The 14,397-nt window shown below is 39.5% G+C and overlaps 1 protein-coding gene across 1 annotated transcript in view; it reads right to left on the reverse strand.

Annotated features, from left to right (window-relative positions):
• LOC126336843 (UDP-glucose:glycoprotein glucosyltransferase) overlaps positions 1–14,397 on the reverse strand; it is a 129,774-nt gene that overhangs the window by 62,619 nt on the left and 52,758 nt on the right. Inside the window, exons 5-9 of the mRNA XM_050000926.1 lie at positions 7,895–8,064; positions 5,987–6,182; positions 5,464–5,677; positions 1,779–1,999; positions 975–1,196 (exon numbers count right to left, since the gene is read on the reverse strand). Of these exons, the coding sequence (XP_049856883.1) occupies positions 975–1,196; positions 1,779–1,999; positions 5,464–5,677; positions 5,987–6,182; positions 7,895–8,064 (1,023 nt within the window). The remainder of the gene's footprint in view (positions 1–974; positions 1,197–1,778; positions 2,000–5,463; positions 5,678–5,986; positions 6,183–7,894; positions 8,065–14,397) is intronic.

Raw genomic sequence — 14,397 nt, forward strand, 5'->3', positions numbered from 1 at the left:
TTATGTGTTCACATATGACGACTTTTTCTGAGACCAAATGACTTGTGTAGAAATCAATGTGGTTTCTTCAAGCACTTTTTGCATGCAACTCAGCTGTCTCTGTTGTGCATTAGATCTCTCACAGTGATTGTGACAGCAAAAGTTAGAGAAATTCAGTTTCCTACACGATAACTTTTTGATGTCTCTTTAGGGCATAACGCACACCAACAGAACAGTTAGGTGAAGAAATTATTCTGATACACTATGAACCCTTCATCAAACATCATACAGCATCTTTTGAAGCACACATTAAACTATAAGCTCTGCAACAAGGAAAATTGGAAATTATTGTGACATCTCGCTAGCAGAAAATTTGTGTCATTGTCCAGAATTAAAATATTCTGCACCTGTATGTTATATGAAATCTAACTGACTTGAGAATAACACTTGATACAGAACAAATGGCTTCCACTGAAAACTGTTCCATCTATCTCTAAATTCATTTACATACATTTTACAGCTATCATGTGGATCGTCGTCATTAAAAGCCCATCCGCTGGTGAAAAACTGAATGCCATATGTCACTATAGCATATAAAATGCAGCTGTTTGTCTTTGTGGTAAATTGTTCCACAATTTATGGTTAAGGAACATTTGAAAAATCACCTTTTTTGGTGAGGGCCAAAAAACCAGCCAAAAGCAAACACAATGAAGAGTTGGAAATATCACTCATTAAATGTGCAAGTCTATTTTATCTATTCCTGGTTCAGCTCTCCCAGTAGTGCATAAGCTTTATACTTACCCTGCAATGGGGAAAACAGGTATGATCAACTTTAACAAATTACATGTAGTAAACAATAGCTGACATCATGGCCCACGACTTAATTTAACATGTACACTGACTCAAGTGAGAGCAAACATACAAAATTAAAACTTACATCAATTTAACATGTACACTGACTCAAGTGAGAGCAAACATACAAAATTAAAACTTACATCAGTGATAAAGGCAAGACCATGGTAGGCATCCTTTGTTTCCATCATGTAATTGAAGGCATTGAGGAGAGCAACCCCAGCGTCTTCAAGACCTGTTACTTTTGAATCTGGATTAACAGCAAACACCAAACCAATTCGCAATGGAGCTGGGTGCAAGTAAAATGATTCCGCTAATTTTAGCAGAGGCTGTGCTTCACGCTTGGCTGGATCTGTTATGATAACCTGAAGGCATTACACAGTTATCAGTATAATAGTGTAATTATAAGAAATTACTGCAAAAGAACACAGAATGTTTTATTATAGTAAGTAAATTACATCTACAGGTAACAGCAATGGTAAAAAATTAAGTACAGAAATGAGAGTCACTAGAAAACAAAAGGCATTTGAATTTCAATTTGATAAATGCTTTGAAGTCAAAGATTAAGCCACATTTCTGACAATTTCAATATTGATTATTAATTACAAACAGCTACATTGTTATTTAATGTCACTAATTTCTCATTTGGCAATGATTTGAAAGCAAAATTCACAAACAGTTATAAGAAGGGGACATTCAGTGACAAGTTCTTTATAACACAGAACAGCAACAATTCAATTCTCAGTTGCACAATACATTTACAGGTTTCTGCCCTACTTACAAAGCAAATGATGTTCGTTTTCTTCCTTAACTTCCTTGATCTTCTATACAGACAACATTTTTTCCTTCCCTTTATTCATCAATGTGACTTACTTTTCATTTGAAGTGAGCAGTACAAAGATTACAAATTTTTATTTTACATAACTAAAACTCAATACAGTACATACCAAGTGGTATAAGTTGCGACGTACACTCCTCAGCATGCCTGGGAATGTGGGACGGAGTAATTCCATCAATGTGTCAGACCATCTACGATATTGTTTGTCTTGCTCAATATCATTTACCCAGGTAACTGCTGAATCTCTAATATCAATGGCAAATTCTGGACTTGAAGAGGTACGAGAGAAATCAAGGCCTAACAAAGAACCCATCTGTGTGGCAGGTACACCTAATAAAAACAACCAATCATTTTAATAGGTACTTATTAAAACAACACAGTAATGCTCAAAAATAATGTAAAATTCAAATGAAGCATCCACATAACATCCCAAATGTTCAAAAAACTCTGGTTCATAGAACTTTTAGAATAACAGATTCAGCAATTAAATCCCATTTGTAGATTATGTATCTTTCTATATATTTATCTATGCATTCGCTGACATTTGACAATCATCAGCAAATACCTACCACACTGTCCAGTCACATTAATGTGACCACTGTCAAAAGCCTGAATAACAACCTTGTTGCAATGCAGACTGCTGCAAGGCATTTAGGAAGAGAAGCAGTAGGGTTCTGGAAGGTACAGACAGGGATGTGGAGCCATGCTGACTTCAGTGTCATGACCAGCTGTGCTAAATTTCCTGGTTAAGGACTGTGGCATATACACAGCTTCTTGACTGGTTTTAAATCTGAGGAGTTTGGTGGCAGGAGACTACGGTACAAAGATCTTGATGCTCTTTGAATCACACACATACTCTATGAGCTGTGTGACATGTTGAAATGTCGTGCTGGTATACATCGCCTAGCCAAGGCGAAATGACCTGCATGTAGAGGTGCGCACGGTCCCCAAGAATAGATGCATACTTGTGTTGATACAATTTGCCTTGCGGAATGGCGAGATCATCCAGGGAATGCCACAAAAACACTCCACATAGAATAACACTCCCTCTTTCGGTCTGGAGATTTTGTTGAAGTCTTTCTGCACTTTCTTAATGTCATCCATTACTTTCCTTTAGACAACTTAACCATCAGTGAACTATTTTATAATGCTGTTGATCCTACTTGGTAATATGTTTGTGTATACTGAGACCTTTAGGTATCCTATTATGCTTCCTTGAAGACACATTCAACGTTTCCGCACAACATTCACCATCCAGTAGACAATGTTGATTCTATGAGGGAAGCATGTTTTCATGCAGGGAGGTCACAATATTTAAACTCAGGCATGCTCTAGAACCCTCCAACAGATGGGCTTGAACATTATTGTTCTGTATTTCTGTGCAGCTGGTCCTCCAACCATTTTGTAAACAGGGTTCAGTTACATTTGGAACAAATTCCACGGCATATTAAATGTGGAATCCAGCTGGAACTACGTCAAAACCTGATGTCTTCTGTGCTTTAAGTAACCTTATTATTTTTCAACAATGGAGGTGCTAATACCAACATCTCTCATTTGTGATGCCACGTAGCAGTCAAACATTGGCGCAGCAGTAACATCACGCACATATAATTCTTGAGATCTTCAGTTTCAACATCACAGATCCAAAACAGATTGAATGGAATGACCTCACTGTTTTTTCATAGGGCCGTAAGTTCCTAGGAATTTACGACAGATCTTTTACTGTAAGTTGACTCTGAAAATTACTATAGGCTTCAAGCATGGCCCTTATCACAGATGCACAAACTGTTATTGACTTTTCTTTATCACTTTCCCAGTAGTCTCTTGGGGTGAGAGTGTAGTCATCTCTATTTTTGTAAAATTCTTAGAATGGTATCATTGAACCAGAGTGGGTATTCATCTTCTTATCACTTGTAAAATATCTAGCCAGATCACAGTTTACAGTGTCTATGATTATACTCTTGTCCATATTAGTCCACAGTCAGATTAATTTTGGACCTAATGCTTCTGCTCGTGGCTAGAAAAATTCCTCCTAGAGATTAATCTATCTTTATTATATAGCAGGCACTTAAATGGAAACAAGACAGATGGAAAAAGTAACTAGAAAACAAGACAGATGGAAAAAGTAACTAAACTCTCTATTATTTCAAAAGTAATTGCCATAACTGTTAATACAATTATCCCACTGTGAGACAAAACATCAGAACCTTCATGGAAAAATGTTTGCAGCTGCGTATGGAAACATGATTGTGCCCAGGTGTGAGTCTCTTCATCTGAAGCAAATGAAAGTCTTTCTTTAGGGCTCCAAATACATGGAAATTGCTTGGGGATGGGTTGTGACTGTATGAAGGGTCTGCTAGGGCTTCCATGCGAAACTTCTGTGGCATAGTCTATACAAACTCAGCAACATATGTATTGGCATTACTTTGCTACAGATTGATGCCACTGTTAACATTCCTGGGTGTTTGGACTATGCTGCAGAAGTTTCACTGGGAACCCCTTACATATCCTCCACACTGTCCTGATCTCTCCCTATGCAATTTTTGCCCCATGCAGATTTCCATATTTTTTGAGAACTGAAAGAAAGACATTTTGTGATCATTGATTTGCCTCGGACAAAGAGATGCATGCCTGTGTACAATCGTGGTTCCATAGGCAACTGCAAACTCTTTGCCTTAAAGACAATGACCATCCTACCTCTCAGTCGGATAAAAGTTATGGTGATTACTTTTGAAAAAATAAACAATTTGCTTAATTTTTTCCCATCAGTCTTTTTTTTTTCATGTGACTGCCTTTAATACATTCAACATGCTGAAAATTTCCCTACCCTCTGCTTCAGGTTTCAACTCACTCTCACATCTTAGTATGACACTGGGAGGAGGGGGGGGAGGGGGAGGGGGAGGGGGCAGAGGAATGGGACTGCTTTCCATGAGAGACGTGTGCTCTGGGATTTCACTGCAAAAATTCCGACAGTTAAGTAATATTCTGAGATTCTCAATCTCCAAATTTTTGTGCAATCCTTGAGGTATATGGTTTATATACTGGAGTCTCATTATTTTGTGTAATCTTAAAAAAGTGCATTCCTAACACAATCTGCCACTTTATGAACTATTTTCAGAACATAGAGCACATCTGACCTATAGAAGTCTCCATTGTGTGCTGCAAGTGAGGAATCTACAGCCAATCCCATCACAGAACCTGCAAAGCCTCTAGTTTAGACCCTTCAGTCCAATCCAATCCAAGGAACTCTATCATCCCTTAGAATGGTGCAGCAATTCATTGACTGTACTGAGCGAGTTCTCACAAGTAATGCTAGCTGTCTTTGTCATGTCATTAATTACCAGAAAGAACTGACAATTGTCTCAGAACACAAAAAACAGACAGTTGGTAAGGACATGATTGATAATATGCAGGTGACTGCAACCTATGTCCTCAACTACTCCTGGAATGACCTGACAGACAATTTCACCCATGTACACATTGGGTGCACATCCAATTCATTTCCCTCCTGCAACACAATTTTCCTAAGAGGAGCCATCACGTGCCTGTCACACAGCCTCCTCTTTCCCCTCTGAGGGTGCCCTGACTAAATGATGAATTTCACATTACTTCTAAAATAATCTATCTTATAAATATATTTACACTAAAATATTTATAATTTACAGTTGATTAGGATCCACACACAGACATTCAGAAATACTAACTTTTACTCTGAATGAAACAAAAATGAATTAGTGTGGCAATGAATGATCAGATACATTTAAGAAATGTATAGATACATGATATTTTCTTACCTATTTTGTGCAAACCTTCCATAACTCTCAGTTCTTGCCTAACCACCTCCAAGAGTGATATAACATCAACAATGTCAAGATCAAAGAACATCCCATTTAAGAACAGGGCTGTGTCTGATGGCTGGAGGTTTAAAGAAGAGGCAAAAATATCCTGATTTTCTTTGATTTCTTGTTTCAATTCATCTCTTACAACAGTCCTTACTAGAGAGCGTGCCTGAAAGTGGAGTATATTTGTCATCAATATGTTAATAATAGCTACTGTGCATAACATTTTCTTTTAAAGAGAAAGTGATATTTTCCCTTATAAGTCAATATGAAAATTCTACTGCAAACAAAAATAATGTGTCAAAAGGTAGCTGAGAAATTTCAGCTCAACCAAATCTTATATTTTGCACTATTATAATGATTCCAAACAAAAACAAATAGAATTGTTATCCAGCAAGTACATGATACCACATCTGCACATAAAACACATATGTAGTAATTTCACTCACTTTTATGAGACACTTCCACAAACCCTTACCTGTAAAGGGAAATTCTGAGCAGTATGTGTAAGAACTTTGAGAGCTTCTTCACGGGGTGCAGCCATTATTCTTTCAGCAGCCTGTAGACTAAGCTCCTGTACTTGCCATACTTTCAGTGGAGCTAACTCACTGCTCGATTCTACAAGGTGTTGCCTGAATTTTTCAAGATTCTCCTTCATGTCTGGGTAAAGATTCCTACATGTCAGAAAGCAGAGGGCATAAGTGATCAAATGATTTATTAAATAAAAATAATAATGACTACAATCCCCTATGACTTATTTGCATACTTCAGTGAACTGCACTGAAGGCTGAAAATGAGCCACACTACCATGTCAATGCAAGCAGGACTGTAAGAGCACTACTGTGCAGATGCTGCAAAATATCTGTATTCAGGCCTCCACTTATACTGAAGTTCATAATTCTTCAAATAAAAACTATTTATTGATCACTCACCTCAGAATCTATAGGTATATGAACCAGCTGAAATGTTTTTCTAGGCAATTAATCTGTCAGATAATGTACTTGTATCAACAGTAAAAAACATTAGAGAAAACAATAAAATTACAAGACAGAATAGCCAGCAAATACTTTCCTCCAGCACACGAAATTCTAAATACTCCTGATAGATATATATATAAAAGTAGAAAAAATAGTCTTAATTATTGGAACTGTTACTTTCTTTCTCAAGGAGGAAAGAGTGAAACGTTGGGAAAAAAGTAAGGGCGTGGGGGTGGAGAGAGAGAGAGAGAGAGAGAGAGAGAGAGAGAGAGAGAGAGAGAGAGAGAACAGAAGAGAAGGGCATTAGCACTTAATATGCCATCAAATATGTGGTTTTTAGAATGGGGCATAAGCTTGGACTGGGGAAGGAAACTGCCCTTACCATTTAAAAGGAATTATTCCATCATTTCTCTTTAGCAATTTCAGGAAATCATGCAAAACTTAAGCTGGAATGTACAATTTGGGTAGGTTAGCAAAGCAGTTTTTGGTCACTGAGATCCAAGATTGAGGAGGACTCAACTGTTTTTAATATTCACACTTCTTTGCACTGATGTTTCAGATTATACCAAATATGAACATATACTAAAATGTGAGTACATACATACACCATGACACTTTTTAAACTCAAAAACCCATCATCAACACTTTTTTTCCTTGTGTGTCCTAGTTCAGTGGACTGTACATTTTTCCATGGTATATTTTATCAACCAGTCATCCATATTATATAACTAATTTTCTCATGATAATTAGATTAAATGCACCAAACTTCTAGTCCTATATAGCCATAGAACATTTAACCAGTAAATTAAACATTCATGTAGTAATTAACCTTCGAAGCCTCACTTGATGTGAAACAACCATTCTGATTGGTGTTCTTGTTTAGTCTGCTTCTGAAATGCACTAGTGAAGTAGGTGTCTGGTCATAACAAACATGCCATACCAATTGTGTGGGTCCCAAACGTATGTACCACACAATGGACCATTCGGGTGTATATGAAGAAGACGGGCAGCTCTCTCAACAGCAGTAATTGACAGAGATGCACTGCTCACAGGACTCTTGTATTTAAGAGTTACAACAGCAGCCACCTATTGCTGCTTGCAGCAGTATAGAGCATGGTCTTTGAATTGAGCCAAGTATCCTCTGCCATATACTTCAAAGTAAGCTGCAAAGGGCAGGCATAGAAGAACTACTGGCATGTGCTTATAAACAGCAAACATTATTTCTCTGAACAAAAATATGTTAATTAGCATTCAAATTGTAAGTCCACAATTATTTCTGAAAGAACAAATCAGATATAAAATGGAAGATTGATAACTACTGTCATCTAGGTTACTTACAAAATGTAGTGAACCAACAAAAATAACTCAAATTTTACGTATTAAAAGGGCTTTTTATTAGAATTATGTACTTTAGCTTGCTTATGTTGAAGCCTTCTATTTCTTCCTCTTCATCTTCTTGTTCTCCACTATCACTAGAGTCTCCTCTCACTTTTGTATCATCCTGAACCTTGTATTCTGTTGACTTTATTTGTAATTCTACACCATAACCTGAAAGGCGTACTTTCCTCTCTGGTCGATCCTGAAATGTAAGATATAATTAGCCACTAAATCATGCCAATTAAACAAGGGAAAAAATTCTCCAATTGAAAATATATTCCTATCATGCAATTTTCTACCAATACTTCAAGTCTGATGACAGCATCTTCTTTCAGAGTTAAACTGTAGACCAAAGCAAAAGAAATGCAGCAGTATGAATATACAAAATCTTTTATAGTAACTAACAACAGCCACAAATGCATTCGTAATATATTTTATTGATATAAAATGTTTCTTGGGCAAGACAGGATATTAAGCATTTTATCTTTATTTTCATAGCAAAAGACATGGCCACAAACTAGTACTGCTATTAAGCTAAGAGTCCACATTACCACCATGTACAGCTGCTGGATTTGTTGTGGTAGGTGCATCAGATATCCTAATGTTCTTCACCTCTTCAAAGTGCGAGACTGACTGCAGCAGAGACTGATCACATCACATGCGTCATATTTCTATCAGTGCCACTTGATGGCATTTATACAAGCCTAAAGTCTCTGTCTTTACATCAACATCATTTTCAAAGCAATTTCTGCAACTGCTGTGTTTGGATGCGGGCTGAGATGGCATCCCTTCGCTCCCAGCTTCAGGCAGTGTTGGCTTTGGTCACACAGCTTGAGGCTGTTGCCAATTGGCATCACTGTGGGGTCCGGATGGGGGTTTGTTGGGGACGGCCAGCTTGTCCCACGCATCCCCCAATCGGACTAAGGCTGTGGCTGCCTGGGATACTGCCTACATTGAGGCTGACCTCTCAACCATGGTAGAGTGGGAGGTCGTCTTGAGGTGTGGCAGGGGGAAAAAGACATTCCGAAGGGCTGAACGGAAGGCCTCTCCAGTTTGTCTGACGAACCGATTTCAGGCTCTGTCTCTGGCTGATACTGATCTTCGGCCGAACATGGCTGCTTGTCCTGTTCCAGAGGTTTCCCCTCAGTCTGCAAGATCCAGGTGGTCTCAGAGGGTGGGCTCACTGGTAGTTGGGAGTTCCAACATCAGGCACGCAATGGGGACCCTTAGGGATATGGCAGCAAGAGAGGGGAAGAAAACCAATGTGTACTCTGTGTGCATACCGGGGGGAGTCATTCCAGATGTGGAAAGGGTCCTTCCGGATGCCATGAAGGGTACAGGGTGCACCCATCTGCAGGTGGTCGCTCATGTCGGCACCAATGATGTGAGTCACTATGGATCGGAGGAAATCCTCTCTGGCTTCCGGCAGCTATCTGATTTAGTGAAGACTGCCAGCTTCAATAATGGCATGAAAGCACAGCTCACCATCTGCAGCATCGTTGACAGGACTGACTGCGGACCTCTGGTACAGAGCCGAGTGGAGGGTCTGAATCAGAGGCTGAGACAGTTCTGCGACATTGTGGGCGACATATTCCTCGACCTGCACCATAGTGTTGTGGGGTTTCGGGTTCTGCTGGATAGGTCAGGAGTCCACTACACGCAGCAAGCAACTACACAGGTAGCAGGGGCTGTGTGGTGTGGACTGGGCGTTTTTTTTAGGTTAGATGGCCTCGGGAAAGTACAGAAAGGATAACAGCCTCAAAGGATGCGGGGAAAAGTCAGGACATGCGGGGACCAAGCAGCAATCGGTATTGTAATTGTAAACTTTCGAAGCTGCATTGCTGAAGTACCAGAACTTCAAGCGCTGATAGAAAGCACCGAAGCTGAAATCGAATAGGCACAGAAAGCTGGCTGAAGCCAGAGATAAATTCTGCCGAAATGTTTACAAAGGCACAGACGGTGTTTAGAAAGGATAGATTGCATGCAACCGATGGTGGCGTGTTTGTCGCTGTTAGTAGTAGTTTATCCTGTAGTGAAGTAGAAGTGGATAGTTCCTGTGAATTATTATGGGTTGAGGTTACACTCAACAACCGAGCTAGGTTAATAATTGGCGCCTTTTACCGACCTCCCGACTCGGCAGCATTAGTGGCAGAACAACTGAGAGAAAATCTGGAATATATTTCACATAAATTTTCTCAGCATGTTATAGTCTTAGGTGGAGACTTCAATTTACCAGATACAGACTGGGACACTCAGATGTTTAAGACAGATGGTAGAGACAGAACAGAGTGACATTATACTGAGTGCACTACCCGAAAATTACCTCGAGCAATTAAAAAAAGAACCAACTTGTGGAGATATCATCTTGGACCTACTGATAACAAACAGACCCAAACTTTTCGACTCTGTAAGTGCAGAACAGGGAATCAGTGATCATAAGGCCATTGTAGCATCACTGAATATGAAAGTAAATAGGAATATAAAAAAAGGGAGGAAAGTTTATCTGTTTAGCAAGAGTAATAGAAGGCAGAATTCTGACTACCTAACAGATCAAAAGAAAATTTTCTGTTCCAACACTGACAATGTTGAGTGTTTATGGAAAAAGTTCAAGGCAATTGTAAAATGTATTTTAGACAGGTACGTTGCGAGTAAAATTGTGAGGGATGGGAAAAACCCACCGTGGTTCAACAACAAAGTTAGGAAACTACTGTGAAAGCAAAGAGCTTCACTACAAGTTTAAATGCAGCCAAAACCTCTCAGACAAACAGAAGAGAAACAATGTCAAAGTTAGCGTAAGGAGGGCTATGCGTGAAGCGTTCAGTGAATTCGAAAGTAAAATTCTATGTGCCGACCTGACAGAAAATCCTTGGAAGTTCTGGTCTTACGTTAAATCAGTAAGTGGATCGAAACAGCATATCCAGACACTCTGGGATGATAATGGCACTGAAACAGAGGATGACACGCTTAAAGCTGAAATACTGAACACCTTTTTCCAAAGCTGTTGCACAGAAGAAGACCGCACTGTAGTTCCTTCTCTATATCCTCACACGAACGAAAAAATGGCTGACATCGAAATAAGTGTCCAAGGAATAGAAAAGCAATTGAAATCACTTAGCAGAGGAAAGTCCACTGGACCTGACGGGATACAAATTCGATTCTACACAGCGTACGCGAAGGAACTTGCGGCCCTTCTAAAAGCCATGTATCTCAAGTCTCTAGAGGAGCGGAAGGTTCCAAATGATTGGAAAGGAGCACAGGTAGTCCCAGTCTTCAAGAAGGGTCATCGAGCAAATGCGCAAAACTGTAGACCTATATCTCTGACATAGATCTGTTTTAGAATTTTAGAACATGTTTTTTGCTTGCGTATCATGTCATTTCTGGAAACCCAGAATCTACTCTGTGGGAACCAACATGGATTCCGGAAACAGCAATCGTGTGAGACCCAACTCGCTTTATTTGTTCATGAGACCCAGAAAATATTAGATACAGGCTCCCAGGTAGATGCCATTTTCCTTGACTTCCGGAAGGCGTTTGATACAGTTCCGCACTGTCGCCTTATAAACAAAGTAAGAGCCTACGGAATATCAGACCAGCTGTGTGGCTGGATTGAAGAGTTTTTAGCAAACAGAACACAGCATGTTGTTCTAAATGGAGAGACGTCTACACACGTTAAAGTAACCTCTGGCATGCCACAGGGGAGTGTTATGGAACCATTGTTTTTCACAATGAATATGAATGACCTAGTAGATAGTGTCGGTAGTTCCATGCGGCTTGTCGCAGATGATGCTGTAGTATACAGAGAAGTTGCAGCATTAGAAAATTGCAGCGAAATGCAGGAAGATCTGCAGCAGATAGACACTTGGTGCAGCGAGTGGCAACTAACCTTTAACATAGACAAATGTAATTTATTGAAAATACATAGAGAGAAGGATCCTTTATTGTATGATTATATGATAGCGGAACATACACTGGTAGCAGTTACTTCTGTAAAATATCTGGGAGTATGAGTGCAGAACGATTTGAAGTGGAATGATCATATAAAATTAATTGTTGGTAAGAAGGGTGCCACGGTTAAGATTCATTGGGAGAGTCCTTAGACAATGTAGTCCATCAACAAATGAGGTGGCTTACAAAACACTCGTTCGATCTATACTTGAGTATTGCTCATCAGTGTGGGATCCGTAGCAGGTCAGGTTAACAGAGGAGATAGAGAAGATCCAAAAAAAGAGCAGTGCGTTTCGTCGCAGGGTTATTTGGTAAGCAAGATAGCGTTACAGAGATGTTTAGCAAACTCAAGTGGCAGACACTGCAAGAGAGGTGTTTCTGGGTGAGGTATCAAAGATATTGCTCTCCCCTACGTATACCCCCCTAGGAGATCACAAATGTAAAATTAGAGAGATTCTGTCATATTGGGACTTAATTTCACAACAAATTCCTGTCATAAATATCATTACTGTTATGGTATACTTTCTCTAACATCTACCAACTCTAATGCTGATCTTTATTCCACATTGTGATTATCATCACAATTTCTTGTTGCATCCTCTACAACCTAAATACGAAATCAAAACACCATCTAGTTCATTATTTTATTGAATTCGCAATTATCAATTCGCTTTTATTCTTAAATAACACCTGTGTGCCTTTCAACTTTCGATAAATCTGATACTGTGTGTTCCAAAACTGCATATGCAAGCACTGAGGGCAACGATTTTGGAAACTAACAGTATATTCATTAGTTCCTATTTATAGTTAAGTTTATTTCATCTTTACTATAGAACAGGATATGCTGAACACTTAAAAAAAGAAACTACTACTACTACTACTACTACTACTACTACTACTACTACTGGATGAGATGCTTCCCCACCTGGCAAGCAGACACAGCTTCTCAAAAATCAAGCTGACAAAAAAATATTTTCAGCTGTGCCTTAATGAATAATCACAGATTTTCTCTTACCAACGTTCTGTTTGCTCTCAGACGCTTCACGTCCTGTCGCCCTCTTTCTCTCAACACATACATCAGCATTTGACCTTTGTACAGTTCTATCACATGCCACATTAGACTGATCATAAAACCATACTGCTTACATCCGGGAGATCTGTCTTTTCACTTAAGAAAGTTATTTGCCATTATATTTGGCGTCTTAAAGTTCCATTCAGGGACCACAAGCCCCTTCCAGCTACTTTTGTGCCTAACCACTGAATCCTCAGTGCTTAATAAAATGTCTACAGTGTTGGATAATGGTATTAAGCATATGTAACTATAGAACTTGATTTTTCACAAAATCCAGACATTCTAATAACAATACCTTGTTTTACCGGCCTATGGTGTTCAATGACAAATTTAATACCTTGACCAAGGTCCAGAGGCAGGTAAGGATTCATCTCTGGAGGTCCTTCCATTAAATGTTTTATGTAGGACAAATCCTGTGGTTAATCCACAACTATACTATCAGGTTGGTGCACGAGTTTGTAGTGTTTTTGTTTTGCATGCTGATATTCCAATTGCTATGGGTTTATTTACTGATTGTCATTATTATTTGTAGTTCACTATTTACTTATTGTCATTTTGTCATCTGGAGATAATGAGTGGATCTGTGGAGACTGGAAAATGGAGTGCCAAGTGCAGAAATCAGAAAATTTCCAAGATATTCTGCTGTTTGCGTTAGATGGAGTGGTGACAACAGCAGAAGCAGCCTGAAACATTTGCACCCTGTATGGGGATAATGCCACTGGACAGAGCACAGCAAGAACATGGTTTTCTGATTTAAGGAGGACTGTTTTGACATTAGTGATGCTCCACTTTCAGGAACCAATAATCCACAATGATCCATGTCAGTGTACTACATAACTGGCAAATGTTATGAAGCGTGATCATTTTACCATAGTGCAATATTTGCACACAACGGGGAAGGTTCAAAAATTGAGTGTGTGGGTACTGCAAGCTCTAAGCCATAGTCACAAAAAAACAGCAGATGGGTATACATGCATCTCTGCTTGCCCACCATAAACAGCTTATGAACAACACTGACCATTCCTATCCTGTATCATTATGGTGATGAGAAATGGTGCCTTTATGCTAACATAAGGAAAAGAAAGGAACGCCCGAGCCCTAACAAAGCGACAACTCCCCACACGAAAAACTGTGCACGTCCACTAAAGACAATGTTATGCACCTGATGGAACAGTGACAGTGTCGTGTACTACACATTGCTTCCCCCGAGGTGTAATCAACTCCGCTGGCATTTATTGTCAACAGCTGAAACATCTTGCAGGCACAGCCCAAGAACAATCAGAAAGACTGCATCAACTGTTGCTGCTCCACGACAGAGTTCGATTGCATTCTCCTAGACTGACAAAAAACACTGTGCAGGATTATGTGCCCTCAGATTTCAACATTCCTGCTATCTACTGAAAAACCTTCATGGAACTTCCTCACCTGATGAAAATGCACTCCGCATAGGGGTAGAGGGGGGGGGGGGTGAATGGAGAGGGGAGTGGTAAGTGAGTGGAGGGGGAGTGGTAAGTGAGT

This window comes from Schistocerca gregaria, chromosome 2, assembly GCF_023897955.1.
Source record: "Schistocerca gregaria isolate iqSchGreg1 chromosome 2, iqSchGreg1.2, whole genome shotgun sequence".
In the NCBI taxonomy this organism is placed as follows: Eukaryota; Metazoa; Arthropoda; class Insecta; order Orthoptera; family Acrididae; genus Schistocerca; species Schistocerca gregaria.